We start from the raw sequence: 21,356 nt of genomic DNA, 5'->3' as shown, positions 1-21,356 counted from the left end.
TTACTAAATCAGATGCACTAAGAAATGGTCATGCTCAACTCATTGTGGACAAGATAGATCCTACGGGATTTCAAGGGTATATGCCAATAGCATTGGTGCACACCAGGTACGCTTATGTTTTTGCAATTAGTATAGGTGTTTTTAATTTCTTGGTCCGGTATATTACTCGACAAGGTCGACAATCACCACGATTACTTTTCTTTTACATGTCTCATGTATGACAATGTCATAAGATGCAATCACAGGAGCAAGGCTCCGTATAAAGATACTCAAGAAACTGGCTACTGCGTTACATCGACTAGTGGGGGGGAAAGCAAGGCTTTTAGGAGCACGGCTCCCTACCCATATTTAGGGGACGTGGTTATTCCAAAGCAATTATTACTTGCCAGACACACATGGACGTCCACAACTATGAGTTGAATCCAATGTCAACCACCACACATACGGGATGCTATGACTTCCGATGCCAAGGGCAGTCATTAAGTAGGTTTACTTTTAGTTTCAATTTGCACTTATTCACTTTTGCAAGATTTTCTACAATGCCAACTTGACAAGCAAACGTTGCTTCGGTCAAGAGGAGATTGGTAGTCAGATGACATGTGATAACAAGGTTGCACAACTATCTCTTGTAATATTAGGCAATCTCATGATTCTTAATCAGTTGCACGATTTGGCAAGGCCGGTTCTTTTTGCAAGCTCGACAAGATACCCTTATGCGAAGCACGACTTCACTTTCAGACATACTGCATAGAAATTTCCAAACTTTGACACATGCTATGAGCATACGAACTTGCGGAAACTTTGCAACATGTTTGCATGTTTTCTCACTTGAGATTGGGATGGAGGCAACTACTCCCAGAAGAGCGACAAGGTCAGCCAATTTGAAGTTCTATTTGTTGATTTGTCTTTAACATTTCATATGAGAAAGATTTCTCTGTTGTGCAAAGCAAATTGCTTTGACAGACTTCATGCGAAGCAAGGCTCCTATTGCACACTAGAATATAATGACTTAGTCAGGTTGCATTTGGCCGCACACACGAGTGTCCCATCTTCAAGGGCATGCACAAATTACTCACACACACAAGCAATTGGCAAGCAACAATCTTGTGACCTTCTGGTAGCAAGAGTGGCATCTTTTTGTGCCTAGCAAGTGAGCTAGATACACTTTCAACCCAAGGCAACAACTTCCCTTTGGTATCCCGATTTGAAACCATGGAAGTCAACCATCACCTACATCCAGTCTGAGGAGCAACGTGTTCATGTCTAATTTGAGGTAGGCCAAGCAGCCTGCACATATGGTGTCTAAAGCACCTTGGCGGAGTCAGTAATTTGCGACATCTTTGGAGCCTAAGCAGTGAGTCAATGCATCATACGGGCAGGGTTTACAAGTGTTCATCTTTCACATGCATACTTTAAATTACATCTTTGAAAAAAATACCCTTTTGACTTTAAAAGGCACCTTAGAGGCCATTCACACAACAAAGATTTAAATGCACACACATTAGTATTGAGCTTCGGAGGCCGGGCTGCTTGCTGTAGGAGGTGTGACATAGAACAAGAAAAACAGATGCATATGGCTTTGGCAATCACCATAGTCTTCAATTAATCAATTCAAACTCTGAGTATAATGTAATCGGTAGCCAAGGCGGGCTGTTAGCAGCACCAACACTTGGATGAACTGATAAATAGGAGTTTAAGATCCCTTTACAAATTAACCGGGCCGTTAACGACATCGGACCTAACAAAATGTTTAATCAACTTCGGACTGATGATGATGCCAAAAATTTTCTTAGATCTCCTTCACACACATTAGTATTGAGCTTCGGAGGCAATATACAAAAGCCACAAAGCACTATGCACCATCTTTGGAATGTATACCAAGCATATAAGAAACAAACTAGCAACATGGCCACCCTCAACGCTCTCAAGGCTACCACCACCTTGATTTGTGTGTGTGTGTTTGTGAGTGTGAAACTAAGTGATCTTCCCACAACCATCGACAAAATAGGCAAGCCCTTGTGAGTTTCTCACCTCGTTAGAGGCCACGGTAGTTGATGACAACTACCGTGGACCCCACTACACAAACCTTGATGACTATCAAGGTTTGTGTAGTGGAGAGTTTTGGTCTTTGTAAATAAATGCAGTTTTAGGCTCATCAGCTTGAGGCAACACCTTACAAGTAGTGGTTGTGCCCTACTTGTGACTAAATGACTCAAGGCAATACGAACTTTATCGTGATTGGATGAGTTGGGAGGGGCCAGGGCTACAACCAATCGTGCTCGAGGGAAAAAGCTATTTCCTTCGGACCCCAACAACAAGAGAGCTAGTCCCCTCGCAAATGAAAAGCTATTGCATCACATGAGTCGGTTATGCCTCAGGTTCATTGAGTTGTGTTCCAGCTCATCAAAACCCAACATTAGTCTTAGCCTTAATCATAATTGGTGAGTTCAAGACTCATCGAATAGATCTTTGAGGTCTCTCGGGATTGTTCCTATCTTCCTTTCTACTTTCTCTCCTCTCTGGTGAGAGTGTTCCTGTGATGTTAAAAAGTACGAGGAGGGCGATTGTGTGTGCACGTGAATGAGAAGAGCAAACCAAAAAAACCTTTCTATGACCCAAATGTGGAAGATTGGTTATCCTAGTTCCCTCTTGAATAAAGAGGTTCTAAAAAACAACCCGTCCTGAGTCATCCCTTGTCGCGTGGAGCTAGTAGGCACTGCGCTTCAAAAGATTGTGCGTCAACTACTGCCACCCCCCCCCCCCCCCCCCCCCCCCCCCCCCCCCCCCCCCCCAATCTACACGCATGTGTCTCTCACCTTTGCCATGTAGCGCCCCACCCCCCCTCTCTTCCTATTGGGTTCCATTTTCAATGAATTTGCTTAATAATCCTTTTCCTAAATCTAGGCACAACTACTCAACTCTCATATTAGCATTACTTAAAATAAAACCTATTTGTTTCCTAAAAGATTCCATGCTTTACAAAAGCTCTAAGGTTCTAAGCTTCTAAGAGGAGTGCTTTCATTGCAAGGAGAGAAGAGAAAGAGAGGGCTGGGCATTGCACACCTCGCTTCTACCCCTTCGCTCTACCACCTTATGACCTCTGGGTCTTCACCCTCTAGCCTCCTGTATCTCCTGCTCCTGAAGATATGCTCCCAAGCTCTTCCTCCTCTTTGACCTCAGAACTTGGGTGCGTCTCTAGCACTCGACTCTCGCTGCCAACATCAGCTTCTAATGCCAACACAAGAGTGAGAGAGAGAGTCTCCAAGACGACAATCGGCCTCCCTAATAGAAAACGAAAGAGATGAAAAGGAAAACAGAGATAAGTGTTTCCACGTGGCTCTTCTTCTCTTTTTCCGTGAGTGTAAAACCCTTCCCTTTTCCACTTCGAAAATGCCATAATTTTTTGAATTTCTACCGCTCTAGTACCCATTCGTTAGCTATTGGCTTGTTTTAGAATTGACATAAATGCAGTTAAACGTAAGCTTTTAGCAAGGCGAGAGCCAGCTCGCAAAAACTGAGTGGCGGGCCAATGTGCGAAGGGTGAACGGGACATTTTGGCGACGATGAACTAGACTTGCGCTCTGCAAGCTCATCCCCTCTGTGGCGGGTTGCCAGAGAGGGAGAGACCAACCGTGAGAGATTTTGACATCCCTCCAGGCCTATTCTGCTGCCCTTCTTTTCTATAGCAGAGAGAGAGAGAGAGAGAGAGAGAGAGAGTATGCTTGGGGCAGGGGTGCGCTGAGCATTCATTGCCTTCGTTACTTTTAACGGACAGCTCTGAAAGAGGTCTGGCTTCTGAGATTTCTGCTCTTGCACTCTTTCAAGTGCAATGTGTAGAAGTGATCTATTACCGCAAGTGTCGTCCATCAAGATCGGCATGAGTGCTTGTTAGAGAGAGAGAGAGAGAGAGAGAGAGAGAGAGAGGTTATACCTGAAGCTGGAAGACGAAGAGTTTGGATCTATGGGCATGCAGTAGAGAGAGAGAGAGAGAGAGAGAGAGAGAGAGAGAGAGAGAGAGAGAGATGGGGGTTGTATCAAGAAGCACCAAAGGTTGCTTTTGGTGGGTACTGGTTCTAGGCATAGCAGCGCTTGTTGTAGCAGCCGCAGTAGTTACACTGGTGATCAAACACAAGAAGAGTGGAAGTGGCTCCTCGTCACATGAGAAGGCTCCCTACCTTGGATCTGCCACTTACTCAGAAGCCCTCAGCCTCTCGCTCACCTTCCTTGACATGCAGAAGTGTACATCCTCTTGAAACCGCCCTCTTTCACGTCTGTGCACTATTCTCTTACGCACTAGCCATACTTCTGCTGACCCACATTTGCGCGATTGATGTTGCTTATTGTTGCACAATGTGCGTGGGTGTGCATGCTCAACGTAGTGTTCATGCTCTCTGCTGTAGTAGTTGTGAACAATGTTGGCACTTGTGTTGTTCTCCCCCACAGTCTTAATGTAATACTTACTAGTTGCAGGAGTGAGGGAGCATGCTGACATATAGTGCAATGTTGTCTACAGCGGGCAAGCTTCCTGAAGATAACCCCATAGGCTGGAGAGGGGATTCAGCGTTGAATGATGGCGAAGATGTTGGGCTCGATCTCACTGGAGGGATGTATGATGCTGGTGACCACATTAAGTTCAGCTTTCCCATGGCATTTACCTCCACCTTGCTGTCATGGAGTGTTCTCGAGTATAGTTCCCAAATGGCTGCAGCAAAGCAGCTCAATGCAGCGAAGAGCAACATCAAATGGATCACAGACTATTTACTCAAGACACACCCATCTAGTAACGAACTGTATTTTCAGGTTGATTCACCATATTTTTGTTAAGCATTGGTGTTATTCAGCATGCAAATGCGGATGTTGTTTGATGTGAGAAATTACCCTGAAGTTATCCAGAAAGACACGCACCATGCATCCTACAAGTATTCAACACACACACTCACTTATACACAACTATCTTACCTTGACAATTTGTTCTCTTTATGTGACGGAAGACTGTTGTATGCACATGCAGTTGCACACATACATGCCTGCCACTCACATTCGGATGTCCGAAGAGGTTTGGAAGACAAGATTAGGGTGAAGTGCATGCTTGATAACCAAATTTATTGGACCCATTTCTCATGGGAAAGTAGCTCCATACACTCAATGCGTGCGCACACAAGATCAACTTATCTCGTGATTGTAGTTTTGAACATCTTATTCTTCATCTGGAAAACATGTGTTTAGTGAGAATGGAGTGTGTCTATATTGTGGGGAGGCACAACAACCTTTACCCCAACAACCTTGCATTTAATAGCCAATGTTCCTTTAGGAACAAGATGGATATGGGAATGCAAAGAATTGCATATAGATGGCCTCATCCAAGGTCTATAATCATTCTATATTGTGCAAACTACTTGGAGGATAACTCTTCATAAACAAATATTTGCAAGGTTGTCATTTTTGTGCACTTGGACAAATTGGATTCACTTTTCCAAACACTTTATTTTTGAGATGATACTTCACATCATTGTGTTTTGCCTCTGTGTTGGATTTTGTGCCAGTTGGATAGTACTAACACTATCACAATTATGCAAAATCGGAGTCTATTGCTGAAGTCTCCCACTAGAATGTTAGAGCTACTTGAGATGAAGATTTTGGTGTTTCCAAAGGATCAAAAGCAAGGTGCCACCATCTACTAGGACTAGACGGTGCTTACAGAGGTGGTATTGGAGACCTAGGACCCTATCTTGATGGTGCATGATGAGATTGAGCGGCCTAAGGCTCCTACAAATGGGTCTCTTTCTTTAAAGGAGTTGGAGAAGCTTGTAGAGCTTCAACAAGATTGGGATTGGCTTAATGCAAGGATTTTATCTTCCTCAATTGTACGTAGCAAGCACTTGGTCATGTTCGGGGTATTACTAATGCTTGAGCTATCTTAAACTACTTGGAGCAAGTTTACAATATGATGACGCCTATGAAGAGATCTCACCTAGATGTATAATGGCCTACTATGGAGCTTGGGCAATCAAAGTCCCCTTGGGTTTCCGCAGGTTTGTATTAGAGGTGTTTTTGTTTTATATCGCTCAATGAAGAGTGTAGGGACCATTGGGGGCTACGTTGCAGAGGCCATGTCAATTTTCCTCAGAGGTCAGCAGCTTGCTTTTAGAGATTTGAGCATGCCTTTAGCAAAGTTGCAACATTTAGAAGATGATATTCTATTGTGCTTGTAGTATATGCCTGGCATTTTGGATGCTACTCGTATTAAGATTCCATCTAACTTGTGCCAATTGATGCATGCACCATAGCCAAGCAATAAACACAAAGAGCTCTACCCAAGTATCCCAAGTACCCCAAGTACCCAAGTACTCGGTGCATGGTCATCACCAGAAGTGAATGGATACTTTGTGTGAAGGTGATGAGAATGGAGTTGGAGGAGACGAAGTCTCTACACCTGGAGGATTGTTCCTTGATCCTCCCCCATCCCCATCTACGCCACGGATTAATAAGTGCTATGGAGACTCTGGTCAAGTCTATGATGGGGATGATGCTACAACAAGAGGCTCAACACGCCGCCATGGAGAGAGATCGTGAGCAAGCACGCGAGGCTCAATGCATAGCGGCCAAAGAAAATCGGGACAAACGCCTACAGAAGTTGCTTCTACAAGTACTCTCTCCGAAGACCGAGCCACTCAAGGAGGCCGGCAAGTCATCACATAGCATAAGTAGAGACTACGACTCCAACAATCCAGTCACTTAGAAGTAAGTATGATATGATGGCAAGATGGATGCTTCTGTTATTCATTCTTGGTTGCATCAATTTATTGCGTACTTTGCGACTAACAAGAAAACAAGCAACAATAAAGTTTTGACTGTTGCCATGTACCCAGCGGGTGATGCCATTAATTGGTATCAAGCTTGGCAGGAGTCATAGTTGGGTGAGCATCTCGAGCATGCCGTGGTTTGCGTACCCCTCTCTTTTAGTTGGGTGGACTTCCACGACAAGCTTACGGTTTGTTTTATGCCATCGTAGTACCTTGATCGGTTAAAAGAAGATTGACAGTCTTAAGCAAAATGGCACTCTTGTTATGTCTTTTTCTAATCGTACTTTGCAGATTGGCACGCAATTCCGTAAATCGAATGAGGATCTCAAGGAGGCTTTTCTTTTCAGGTTGGACGAGTATATCAAGTCGATTTATAAGTCTTGAACCCTACGGACTACAATGATGCCGTAAGAATCTCTCTAGCATAAGAAATGAAGCACAACAAAGGTAAGCCAAAGGAGAACAAGTCAAGTACTCCTCAGACCCAACCGAATGGTAAGAATGACGGTAATTCTTCCTCTTCTCAATCTTCTTCTCCACCTAGAGCACATAACTTTTGCCTCTCAGTGAAGTAAAGAAAAATGTAAAACTCAAGAAAACCCTAAGTTGACTCCTGATGAAAAATCTGCTCAAGGAATAGTAGGAGGTTGGTTAACTCTTGGAGAATAAATCGCGTATGCAAAGGACGGAGGATGTTTATGTCACACTAAAGGTCACATAAAAAGAGTTTTTTCTTAGAAAGCACCTAAAGAATCCACAAAATCCACATTGTCTGTTATTGCAATTAGTGAGAACACTAATGTGTCCCAAGTTTCTAATGATCATATAGATGAGTCTCTTATGTAGTGTTGTGGTCATGTGAATAGTCAATACATTGTGATCTTGTTTGATTTTGGTAGTATGCATGATGTGATAAGTGACTCGTGAAGAGTGCACGTTTAGAAGCTTTTCCAATAGATCTCATTGTGATTTCTGGATTTGCTCCTAGCATGTACTTCTCCTTCATGCATGAATGTCCTAATGTGACAGTCTTAGTTCAAAATGTCGGTTTTTGTCGTAAGTTTGTGATTTCTCCTCTCAAAGGATGTGATGATTTTTGGCATCAAGTGGTTTTAAGATTATGATCCATAAGTTAGTTGGAATGAAAACACTCTCTCTCTCTCTCTCTCTCTCTCTCTCAATCGAAGGTGTTGCTCCCGTGGTTCTTCGCTGTGACAAGAATATTTTGTCTTTTGTCACTTAAGAACCAAGACCCCCGAGAACCCAAGTTCCTCGTGAACTTAAGAACCCACTTAAGAACCCAAGACCACAAGAACCCACGACTTCAGAATGGTCATCACTCGAGGCAGAATGGATACTTCGCTTGAAGGTGACGAGCATGAGAGAGGCGAAGAAGAATTTTCTCCACCAGGAGGTTTTTCCAACCCTCCCCCTTCCCCATCTACGTCAAGGATTTCCCTAACTCCTATGGAGGCTTTGGACCAGATGTTTATGAAAAGGAAGTTAAAACGCGAAGCAAGAAATGCAGAAATGGATCGCAGATACGCGGAAAGAAGGGCAGAAAGAAAAGCAGATATGGAGCGCAAACACCAAGAAAGAATGGCAGCCGCCATCAAAGAAAAGAGCGACCAACACATGAAAGAGTTCTTGCGAAACTTTTCTAAAGTGCAGGCACAAATGGAAGAGATTCGGGAAAAGGAGACTCTCTCAGTCTCTTCTTCTCCCAAGCATGACACACAGGATTTGCATGATTATGAGAAGCATAATGATTTGAATGATAATGATGATGTGCATGATGATTTGAATGACAATGATTTGAATGATAATGATGAGCATGATGATTTGGGTGACAATGACAAGCATGATGATTTGCATGATCAAGATGTGATTTCTCACAAGCATGATGATTTGCATGAAGATGATGTGATTGTTCACAAGGATGATGTGTTAGTTGATACTTTCTTTAGTGAAGCTAACCTCATTGCAGATTCGATCAATCACGAAGAACGGATCTTGGCTTTCGAGTCGAGATCCAAAGAACCCCTTTACGAAGAACCGATCTTGGCTCTTGAGCCTAGGTCCAAAGAACCCTCAGAGAAAGTACTATGTGTTCGCATGATTAGTCAGCACACATTGTTCGACTGTTTCATTCGTGATCGTTTCCTGTATTTTAGTCAACGTCTTTATGTGATTCCTTTTACTAGGCATGACATATTGTACGTTGAGCACGTTTCACTCATGAATGAGGACGAATGTATGTGGATTGTTCACGAAAAGCTGAAAAGTATGTTTGTCACATTCCATGTCTCTTTCTTGGCTCGACACATTTATAGAAAGAGCACATGAAAGTATGAGCACCAAGCATGGGCATTTCCGTTGTGAACTGCCACAGTTGATTGCTCTAGATTATAAGAGAAAGATTCCATCTCATTGTTTGCGTGTGTGTGGTGAACGGTTTGGCACTTCGTCTCTTTGTTCATCTACATTGCATGCACAGTCTCTTAGGACGATATGATTTTTTCCACTCAATTTACATGGAATAGGTATGTTCATGGTTTTGTGTTGGAAATGGTTTCATGGATTTTCAGCCATGGAGATTCTTGAAGAAGAAAGAAGCATGACTCTCGACGAAGTTGAAGCATTGAAGGAGCCACAGAAGACTTTGTGTCGCTTTCGGCGCGGCCCAAAGAAGCAAGCATTGCAGACCTTTATGAAGTTCAAGTACCGCACGACCCACACATCAAAGTGGGCCGGCGAAGAGTCCCTTCCAGGATTCCGGATGCTATTGGCGATCTCCCTCAACGCCATATAGTTCGGTACCAGTACCTCACTTAGAAAAGGAGGGGATGTCACGTGACACATCCAACCCTATGTGTCCGTGGACAAGCTACAACAAGACTAGATTTAGATTTAGAAGTGATCTGGCACTTTGTGAGTGTTTGTAGACCGTGCATGTCCAGACACTTATATTAGATGTATATCCTCTGGTTGCACATAGCATGATCATAAGCATTCCCATCAGAATCTATCAGGGGATTTTTCCAGTGCATTTAACCTATTTTTCCTATTTTTGACATTTTCACTTATTATTTTTAAGTGACTTTTGTTGGAAAGTAAGTAGGGCAAATTGAGTAAGTTTGTATATAAGCAAACCTAGGCTAGCACTAATTGGCAGAAGAGGCAGCAGGAGCACCTTGCTCAACAGGCAACTTCTCAGCAAGACGAACCCCCGCGACAATGCTGGCGTTTTCTCTCACCAGAAGGCCTAGTGTTTTTGCACCAGATCAGCCAGCGTTTTTGCACTTGCAGGTTCCCGGCGACAATAGACAACAGATCAGCCCTAGCGTTAGCAAATTCCCACAGCAACACAACCGATTTCCTAGCGTTAGCAGATTTCTCCGCAAGGTTAGTTTTCAGTCCTAGCATTTTTGGTTTGCAGATCAACCTCAACGTTTTTGCAGATCATTACGACAGAATCAGCCATAGAACCAGCGTTTTCAGTTTTCAGTCTTATACACCGCAGATCAAGTCCCGAACCTCGCAGATCTCACCTTCCCGCAGCTGTTCCTCGCCACACGGTCAGATCCCGCGCAGTTTGCAGTTTCAGTCCGGAAAATGAAGATTTCAACATCTGCGTTTTTAGCGTGTTGTCGTCGTACCGTCGTCATCGACATCGTCACTGACATAGAGTCAGAATTCAGCAGATAAAGATTTGCAGATTTCAGCCATTAGCATTTGCAGAGTGCAGCCGTCTCGTCGTCGTCCTCATCGTCGGCAAGTCCAAGCATTGTAGAGATTTGTGTAATCATAAGTAGACCGCTCTCGCCATAGAGTGGGGCCTTCGGAGGTGGGTTTTACGTCTCTGGTGTCGTATTCTCTTCTCTATCTCTCAATCTCATACACTTTCACACACAATGTCCATTTACTTGTTTGTGATCTTTGCACTCTCACTAAGAACAGAAGGCTCTCACTAAGAACAGTTCGGAGCACTCATCTTGAGCAAAGTTCAAACATTCATTCCGTTGCACCTTACAATACTACATGATTTGGCCAAATTTCGGCAGTATAACAGCTCCAAAACTTGCGCGAAACCAATTCCCCTGCTAGAACTCACTTCGACTGGCGTATACCCTCTGATTCGTGCCCAAAAATAGTAAATTCAGCTCGCTGTATTTACTGGTTTTTGCCTTGTTTTCAGCTCCAAACAATCCCCTAGCTGTCCTCTGCCAGTGTTGCACAATTCCCAAGGGTTTTGGCGTCAGTATGACTGAAAAACAGTCAATTTCTTGTGCATACACAGCGCTGAATTTGCACCTGTACGGTGAGGTTATGACCCTCACCGGTGCCTGCTTTGGAGTAGCAGCTAGCTACCCCTATTCCTCCTCAAGGAGACTCTTGACTCGGCACAAAAGCATGAACCCACACAACTGTACATCAATCAAATGAGGAGCCCTCTTGTAGGTCATCACATAACTGCACGTAGGGGAGAGAGAGAGCAGTGTGTAGCGTGCAGGGCATTAGTCCTAGCACCACACAGTACATGAGAGGGAAAGAAAGCACTCCGTAGCTCTTAACCTGTGAATGGAAACTAAAAAATGGGCCTCCTAGCTATAAATTCAGTGCCATTTCTTGATGCATGAGGCAAGTGCACAGAAATGTGCCACTTGGCGCATTCACAAGCATTTCCCCGTTTCGGGTTTGTGGCCTAAAAATCTCCCGATTGGTTGCTCAGTTGACTTCGTGGCAGAGTTGTAAAATGTTCCCCTAGTCATACTGAAGGTAATGACGCGAACACATTTCACGACCCAAAATAGCAGTTCCCTAAATTCTAGAAAATGATTCCGCTGGGCTCCCAATGGTCTTCTGAACATCTATCCTCATTGGGACTGCATCCAAAAGTGCAATGTGGCCCAACTGTCGGATACTTTCTGTTGTTAGTCCCACCTTGACTTTATGTCTTTATTGAGTTCACTTCCTAGTATCCACGAACTTGCTAAGTGCGACGGGTGACCTAAATGATCTTGCTCTGAGCCTAGACATCCTCTTACTATACGAATTTCAGTGAGACCACTTCTCGTCTGCGGGTGAAACTACCGTTCACATTGGCCATACAATGTCTGACCGTTTGCTACTTCAAAAAGAGGGTCTCAAGAATAAAACAAAAATCATTAGAAAGAAACCAACAACTAAGGTTAGCAGTTGCCACGTCCACGTGACATAGTTAACAATTGCCATGTCTCCGTGATATACCCCTCTCTTGAAATAGCAAACGTCCTCGATTGCATACCATAAATACACGCCACTGATGATCTTGTGCTATGAACACTCTTTTATCATCGCATGTATCCGCAAGAAAGGTTGTACACGTAGATACAAATGACTTAATGAGACCTTCATACTTTTGTCATTTCCATTTATTACACTGAATTCATATGTGCATTTGTCTAGCTCTATCATTACCCCTCCTTTGCACACGTTGGGTTGGGGCATAGGTAGGTTGTAACCCAAAGGCTTCAAGGGAAAGCTGCAATACATTTGGTGACTATGACAGTTCATGCTCTTCCATCCTTTTTGCATCCATAGGCGGATAGTTCTTGAACTTCACCAACTAACGTCTTGCAATCCGTCCTTTAACTTTTCTGTCCTTATTTGCCAAAACTTGCTCAGGTTCTAGGATCTCATCAAGTTCCTCAACTTCTGGTTGATCCTCTGTGGGGGAGCAGGAGAGAGAGCCCACTTGCTATCCTATGCAATGAGAGTGAAGGAGAAGAGGAGAGTGGCGCAGAAGAAGCTCACGCAGAGAGAAAACGTGAGAGAGAGAGAGAACGCACGTCAAAATCTGGGAGAGGTCACAATTATAATTTTGGGCTTGACCTTTGAGTATATGAGTAAGTGACTAGGGGCCATTCACACTTGGGCCCCCTCACTTATAAGTCTTTTAACTTATAAGTTAATAAGTACAAGGCACTTAGGCCTTTATTCCCTAACAACCTCCCACCTAAAGGCAATGTACCTTGGGAGATCAAAGAATCAGCTAACTATGATACATCAGCTGATCATGCACTTACTCATCCAACACCCATCATCTGACGGCAATATGCAAACCGCTCTGCTGGAAGACTCTTGGTCAAAAGATCTGCAGGATTGTCATCTGTGTGCACCTTGACAAGTGTAATGCTCTTGTCATCAAGCACACTCCTGATAAAATGATACTTCACCTCTATGTGCTTTGTCTTGGCATGAAAAACAGGATTCCTTGCAAGCATAATAGCACTCTGACTATCACAGTGTAGCACAGGAACCGGTGACTTAATGCCAAGCTCTTCTACCAAACGCATGAGCCACAAAGCTTCTTTGCATGCCTCAGTGGCAGCCACGTACTCAGCCTCAATGGTAGACAAAGCAACACATTTTTGCAGTCTAGAAATCCAAGAAACTGCACCTCTTGTGAATGTAAACACATATCCAGAGGTAGACTTCCTGCAATCTGGATGTCCAGCAAAATCTGCATCTGTAAAGCCATGCACAGATGTCTCACTCTTCCCAAAACAAATGCACAAGTCTTTAGTGCCTTTCAAGTATCTCAAGATACACTTCACTGCTTCCCAATGCTTTTTGCCAGGATTGCTCATGTACCTGCTTACCACTCCCACCGCAAATGCAATGTTCGGACGTGTAGCAACCATAGCATACATCAAACTGCCAACGGCTGATGCATAAGGAATCTTGGCCATTTCAGCCCGCATATCATCTGTGTTTGGGCAGTCATGTGCAGTCAGTTTTACATATGGAGGCAGCGGAGTACCAAGTGCCTTTCCCCCATCCATATGAAAACGATGTAGCACCTTAGTAACATAATCTCGTTGAGATAGATACAGATGCCTGTTGGGTCTATCTCGAGAGATACGCATGCCCAAAATATGATTAGCATCACCAAGATCCTTCATGTCAAAGCGATTCTTTAAGCTTTGCTCTAATGCATCCAACTCCGTGACATTTTTACCCGCAATAAGCATGTCATCAACATACAAAATCAGCAATAGAAGGGATCCATCACTTGCCGTTTTGATATACAAACATTGATCAGAATTACTTCTTTTGTATCCTTGAGACCTCATGAATGTATCAAACTTGTGATACCATGCACGGGGAGACTGTTTCAAACCATACAAGCTCTTCAAGAGTCTACATACTTTCTTCTCTTGCCCCTTTGACACAAAACCTTCTGGCTGCATCATATAGATCATCTCAAGCAAATCGCCATGCAAAAACGCTGTTTTGACATCCATTTGCTTTAACTCCATATCTTCAGAAGCAACCAGGCTTAAAATAAGACGTAATGTGGCAAGCTTTACAACAGGAGAAAAAATCTCATCAAAATCCACACCATGCTTTTGCTTGTACCCTTTAGCAACCAAACGTGCCTTGTACTTAGAAGAAGCATCAGATGTGACCTTGGTCTTGTAAACCCATTTACATGGCAGAGCCTTATGCCCTTTAGGCAAATCAACCAAGTCCCATGTATGGTTTTTCTCCAAAGATTGCATTTCCGAAACCATTGCTTTGAACCATTTCTTACCGTCTTCCCGTTGCATAGCCTATTTATAGCAAGACGGCTCACCACAATCAGTAAGCATGACATAGTCCAAAGACGGTTCATATCTATCGGGGGGCCTTGTCACCCGAGTAGACCTACGCACCCAATGATCCATAACAGGTGGATTTTCAGCCTGTAAACCATCAAAAACAGCAGGCTGTTCAGCCGGTTGCATCGCAACAACGGGCGGTCTAGGAGCATCAACCTGTTCCCCTACCTGTGGTGCATCAATGGCAACTTGTTGGGGCTGATTTTCAGTAGCTAATGGCTGATTTTCAGCACCATTTTCAGCATGTAAAGGCTGCTGAACATTGGGCCTTCTTGGCTGTCCATATGTAACATCTTCACGAAAAACAACCCGGCGCACTTCCTCGACCTTTGTGGGCTGTTTGTGCATGCAATTCTCATTGAAGATGACATCATTGCTACGTATGATTTTCCGTAATGCGGGATCCCATAATCTATACCCCATTTCACCATCCTCACCGTATCCTAGGAAAATGCATTTATGAGACTTTGGTTCTAGTTTGGTGCGCAGCTCACTCCGGATGTGAACATAGGCCTCACAACCAAACACTCTTAAATGTGCATATGAGGGTGGCTTGCCAGACCACACCTCCTCAGGCACCTTTCCACCCAAAGCCTTGCTAGGTGAGCGATTAATCAAGTGAATAGCTGTTTGCACAGCTTCTGCCCAAAAACCATGAGGTAATGCAGCATGTGACAGCATACTCCGAACTTTCTCTTGGATAGTCCGGTTCAATCTCTCTGCAACTCCATTCTGAGAGGGATTAAAAGGAGCCGTGAGCTCTCTTTTAATACCTTTAGTAGCACAAAAGTCAATAAATGCTTTTGATACATACTCCCCCCCATTGTCTGAGCGCAAAGACCTAAGCTTCTTGTCAGTTTGATTCTCAACAAACGCAAGAAACTTCTTGAAAGTATCCAAAACATCGCTTTTAGCACGTATTGGATACACCCACACCTTTCGTGTAGCATCATCGATAAACGAGACAAAATATTTCTTTCCCCCTAAGGACAACTGTGGCATTTCACATACATCGGAATGCACTAAGTCTAACCTGTCAGACTTTAAAGAAAGAGACCTTTTGTGCGGTGTTTGACTGTGCTTACCATAAATACAATGCTCACAATGAGAAAAATCAGCATACCTCAAACACGGCAAATAACCACAACGAGACAGAGTTTCCATTCCTCTTTTACTCATGTGTCCCAACCGGCCATGCCACAAAGAAACACTTGGCTGCTCGGTTACGGCGACAACATGGTCACGCACACTAGATACATGCAAAGGATACAAAGTGTCCGATTTACAACCCTTGGCTACAATCCGGGCCCCTTTACAAATTTTCCACTTGCTATCACCAAAAGTGGTGTGATAGCCTGCATCATCTAGCTGCCCTGTACTAATCAAACTCTTCTTGAGTTGTGGCACATGGCGCACTTTGTGCAAAACAAAAGTCATACCATCAGCAAAGGAAAACTGGACACTGCCAATACCTGCAATATCACATGCATAGTTATCTCCCAAATAAACAGTGCCCTGCACCTCACCTGAGTACTGTGTAAACCAATCCCTATGAGGTGTTACATGAAAGGAGGCACCTGAATCAGGAATCCAAGTATGCATGTCCACATCAGAACCCATAGCAAGGGTATGTGCATCCACAGAAGAGGCATTGAGTACATCAGTGTTGCTGTCATTGTCACAACTACTAGCAACGTTGATTTCCTCAATCAACACAGTGCTCTTCTTGGCATTTCCCTTGTCCTTTGCATCAGTTTCAGCACCCTTGTTCTTCTCTTTCTTCCACTCATAGCATTCCCGTTTATAATGCCCTTTCTTTCCACAATGATGACACACAACATCTTTCCTACGAGATTTGCTGCGTGCCCTGTCCTTACTGTCAGATTTCTCCCTCTGTTGAGACCTGCCTCTCAAGTGCAATGCATTAGAAGACCCACCTGTAGTGTTCTTCCTGTTCATCTCTTCCATCAAGAGAGAACTCTCTACATCTGCATACTTAAGTGACGCACTTGAGTTACTAAGAGCTGTCCGGAATACATCCCAACTCTCGGGCAATGTGCATAGCAGAAAAGTAGCTTTGAACTCCTCATCAATCGTGAATTTCAGCTCTGTCAGTTGGCTGAAAATAGAATTGAATTCATTGAGGTGCACTGACATGTGCGTGCCCTCCTTCATGCGGAGATCCATAAGCTTCTTAAGCCAATACACTTTACTGGCAGCACTCTGCTGTGCATACAACTCGTCTAAACGCTTCCACATGTCCCATGCTGTCTGCTCATTCTCTACATTGAAGAGTAAATTGTCAGACATCGAAAGCATGATCGTGGAGCGAGCCAACTCGTCCACTTCTTCCCATTCTTCGACCTCCATATCAACCGGTTTCACACCCTGTAACTTAATAGGTTTCGCCTGTTTCTTCTGCAACATCACATTATAACATTGCTTCTTCCATATAGCAAAGTTATGGGTACCTTCAAGCTTGCGAATGTGCAACAAATTGCCACTTTCACTGCTAGAAGCCATTCTGAGTGATTGCAAACACTGAAACCCTGTTTTGCCGACCTAAACACGCCCAAATGTGCGCAATCGGGCAAAAAACAGCTTGCTGTTACAGAAAAACAGCGAGCAAATTTCACGCGAAATCACCCCAAAACGGCGTACATTCACTGCCAAACCCTTACCAAAGGTTTCCACAGGGTGTATACATCATTTGCCTGCTGAAATTCCCTGTTTTAGGACAAAAATCAGACCTGTAAACACCTGTTTTGTTGAATTTTCAGAACCTCGTTAGTGGAAACACCTGTAAGATTGACCTGTGAGACTTGCCCTAATGAAATTGCATCAAATTGACCCCGAAATTGGTCAATTTCAGTAGAAATAGGCTGCTGTTCGCCAGTTTTTGAAACCCTAATTTTGGGGAAACTGTCACCAGAGGTCGATTCTACACGGTGAGAGGATCCCTTCGCGACAGAGTTGATCGAAAACGGTTGAAAATCCTTCCCGCAGCGAGCAAGAACAGAATTCTGATTTGTGTTGCGAAAATGGCTCTCTTGGAAACCCTAAAGCTCTGATACCATGTGTGGGGGAGCAGGAGAGAGAGCCCACTTGCTATCCTATGCAATGAGAGTGAAGGAGAAGAGGAGAGTGGCGCAGAAGAAGCTCACGCAGAGAGAAAACGTGAGAGAGAGAGAGAACGCACGTCAAAATCTGGGAGAGGTCACAATTATAATTTTGGGCTTGACCTTTGAGTATATGAGTAAGTGACTAGGGGCCATTCACACTTGGGCCCCCTCACTTATAAGTCTTTTAACTTATAAGTTAATAAGTACAAGGCACTTAGGCCTTTATTCCCTAACATCCTCATCTAGCATATCTTCTGGCACATCACCCACGAAGGGTCTTAGAAGACTCACGTGAAACGCATTAGAATCTTCCACGCATAAGGCAATTTCAACCTGTAAGCCACATCGCTGATCTTGTCAAGCACTTGAAAAGGCCCATAGTAACGCATACTGAGCTTAGGAAACAACCGTTCCTTGCCCTTCATTTTCTTTAACCTTGCCTTTTCGAACCTTAACAGAACCCAATTGTCACGTGACACATCCAACCCCATGTGTCCGTGGACAAGCTACAACACGGCAAGGGTTCAGTCAGTCCAGTCAGTCTAGATTAGAAGTGATCTGGCACTTTTGTGAGTCTATTCGTAGACCGTGCATGCCCAGTCACTTAGTGTAGATGCATATCCTCTGGTTGCACACAACATGATCATCAGTATTCCCATCAGAATCCATTAGAATCAATTAGGGGATTTTTCCAGTGCTTTTAGCCTATTTTCCCTATTTTTGACATTTTTCACTTCTTATTTTTAAGCGACTTCCCAACAAAAGTAAGTAGGGCAATTTTGCTAAGTTTGTATATAAGCAAACCCAAGTTAGCACTCAATGGCAGAAGAGGCAGCAGGAGCACCTTGCTCAACAGGCAACTTCTCAGCAGAACCCAAGGACTTCTAGCGTTTTTGCTTCACAACAGCTTGGCTAGCGTTTTTGGACAAGACCACCACAGATTAGCTAGCGTTTTGCCCTTGCAGATCCCTAGCGACAAGATCACAGCAGATCAGCCTAGCGTTTTTGCATTTGCAGAACCTCGACGACGGAAACACCATTTTCAGCCCTAGTGTTTTTGCATCTGCCAGCAACCTGAGCGTTTTGCAGATCTATCGTGACAGAATCAACCCTAGGACCAAAGTTTTCAGTTTTCAACAGTTAGACTTCGCAGATCAAGTCCCGAACCTCGCAGATCTCACCTTCCCGCAGCAGTTCCTCGCCGCACGGTCAGTTTCCGCAAGGTTTACAGATTCAGCCAGGAAAACGCAGATTTCAGCATCTGCGTTTTCATCACGTCGTCGTCGCGTCGTCGTCATCGACATCGTCACTGACATAGAGTCAGAATTCAGCAGATAAAAGATTGCATATTTCAGCCCTTAGGTCGACTTCGTCATCATCGTCGTCATCGTCGACATAGCCTAGACTTGCACCAGTCACCTGCATTCATTTGTACCAGATTGTGCAATCATAAGTAGACTACTCTCGCCGACGAGAGTGGGGCCTTCGGAGGAGGGTTTTACAACGTCTCTTGTGTCGTATCTCTCTTCTCTCTCTATCTCTCAGTCTCATACACTTGCACGCATGGTGTCCATTCACTTTGTTGTGATCATAGCACTTTCCATTAAGAACAGAAGGCTCTACCTTCCATAAGAACTAAAAGGAACCTTGAGCACAGTTCGGAGCACTCATCTTGAGCAAAGCGCAAACATTCATTCCGTTGCACCTAACACCAATCACCAGGTGATAACTGCAATTCACGACGGTGATGATCAGCAGCCTTTTTCTGCTTTGCCTTAGTCTTCTCCCAAGGCAACTTTAATTTTCTTATTCATCTCATCCATGTTCTCAACATATCGATCTGCCTCAAAGATCTTGTCCTTTGTATGTAAAATGGGAGGAACTTTTTTGCCACCTTCAACAATCTCGAAAGGTGCTTTGCCGGTTGACGATTGCACCTTTAATTGTACACATATTCAAGCATAGGTAAATACTGTTCCCACTTGCCCTTATTATCTGACACATAGCATTTCAGTAGATCTAAGACAATAGAATTAGCCTCTTCTGACTGTCCATCAGTTTGTGGATGAAATGAAGACGAGAACTTGAGCGTAGGGCCCATGTTCTCAAACAATCCTCTCCAGAACAAACTGGTCATGCGAGGATCACGATCACTGATAATCGATTGTGGAGTAGACAGAGCAAGATCGCACTTCCAAAGTTCATTGGAAATTTAGCTTCGTGCTCAGACCCCGGGCTTATTAGCCACTCCCACCTCTACTTTATCGCGCATTGGGCGCACTCTCATCTTCACTGCTCATGTCTTACAGGGCATAAGCCATAAAGATCACTTGCTAGAGAAGGATCCAGATTTGTTTCTAGTCGCTGTTTTTCTCAGTAGCAGTGCCTTGCAGATGTTGATGTCTATAGCTACCAAGCCGCACACTCCAAAGACTTGGCAAGCTTTCAAGAAATTTTTTTGCCCGAAGTTATATGGCTTCCTACATCTTCCTTGGGAGTGCAACTTTTGGTAGAGTGGGGTATCCTGAAATGCTTTCCATGGAAACCCTTGCAGATTATATCTTGAAATTTCTCGACATCTCTCAGTAGCTGTCTCTTTTCGAGCTAAAAACCTTGGAGGTCCAGTGTGATTGCATTGTCTTCGGACTACCATCGCCGCCAAAGGAACACTGTGTGTCGAAGAGCTGACGGACCATGTTGTGGTCGGCTACGACCTTATGAAAGGAACCTAACCCTAATTTTTGGTGCAAGTTTCAGGATGGAAAGTCAGTCGACTTTTCGAGCTCGATTGATGTTGAGATTGCTTTTTAAGTTTGAGTTCTGTTTGAGAACTTGTTTGGTGATCTTGTTTGAAATTTGTTTGAAATAGATGGTATCTATTTTGAACCTATCTTAGTGCTGATTTGAACTGTTTGACTTCGGTTTTAATATTGGTTTCATTGATTGGTAATTTTACTCCCGGGTGGAGAAGCGAGAATTATTGTTTTACTGATTGTTGATTATGCGAGAGGAGTATTATGAAGTCTGAGCAGTGGTTACTCTCAGCACCTCCAAACGACGCAGGTTGCGGTCTGGGGGACATTTGGCTGTAAAAGGCCTCTATCTCCCGGCTCGGACCTTGTTAGGTTATGCGGGAGGAGTGTTCATCATGACTTTATGTTTATATATGTCTTGTAACATGCAAATGTGAGCATTTGTGTTGCATTGTGATGAGCCAACTCCTGAATATTCCTGATTGTATGAGATTGCTTGGGTATGTAATTTTAGTGCATCAAGACACCCGTGGAAGATCAGTGCGGTCTGCGTGTGATGGCTAATTTTACTACGCTGGAATATCAAGAGTTGCGATCTGGACGAAGTAGAAGCCAACTCCTTGATCAAAAGAGCCGAAAGGGTCCAAGGCTACCCTTGTTACTTGATTTACCTCTTGCTTGTGATTGGCTAGGCCTGGAGGGGTCCAATGAGCTTCAAGCATGAGCTACAAGGGGGGGTCGACCAAGGAAGCTAGGGGCTTGCTTAGGGGGTATACTCTCCGACACACACACACTCTCATTGTGTGAAGTGCAAAGTGCAAGAGCTCCCTTTGCTTCTCCAAGCAAGTAGAGAGGTTGAGAGCCTACATCAACACTCTTGGCTATGGAATGCAAATCCAACCAAGAGCCATGCTTCAATGCTTAAGATTGCCATCTTCTCGATCTGCATCACTATGCTATTATGTATGCTAGCAAGAAGAGTGATGATAAGTGAGGAACTAATTCTTTCTCCTATGAAATGTTTCTTCTTCC

The 21,356-nt window shown here is 43.9% G+C and overlaps 1 protein-coding gene across 1 annotated transcript in view; it reads left to right on the top strand.

Annotated features, from left to right (window-relative positions):
- The first annotated feature begins 3,528 nt into the window (after positions 1-3,528).
- The window catches only part of LOC147460839 (endoglucanase 24-like), a 64,037-nt gene continuing 46,209 nt past the window's right edge, over positions 3,529-21,356 (top strand). The window contains exons 1-2 of the mRNA XM_086508529.1: positions 3,529-4,239; positions 4,514-4,800. Of these exons, the coding sequence (XP_086364655.1) occupies positions 4,023-4,239; positions 4,514-4,800 (504 nt within the window). The 5' untranslated portion in view covers positions 3,529-4,022. The remainder of the gene's footprint in view (positions 4,240-4,513; positions 4,801-21,356) is intronic.

This window comes from Adiantum capillus-veneris, chromosome 3 (assembly GCF_014529385.1).
Source record: "Adiantum capillus-veneris isolate H3 chromosome 3, ASM1452938v2, whole genome shotgun sequence".
NCBI classification, from domain to species: Eukaryota; Viridiplantae; Streptophyta; class Polypodiopsida; order Polypodiales; family Pteridaceae; genus Adiantum; species Adiantum capillus-veneris.
Note: the sequence above shows the minus strand (reverse complement) of the source record. Positions and strands in the feature narration are given on the sequence as shown.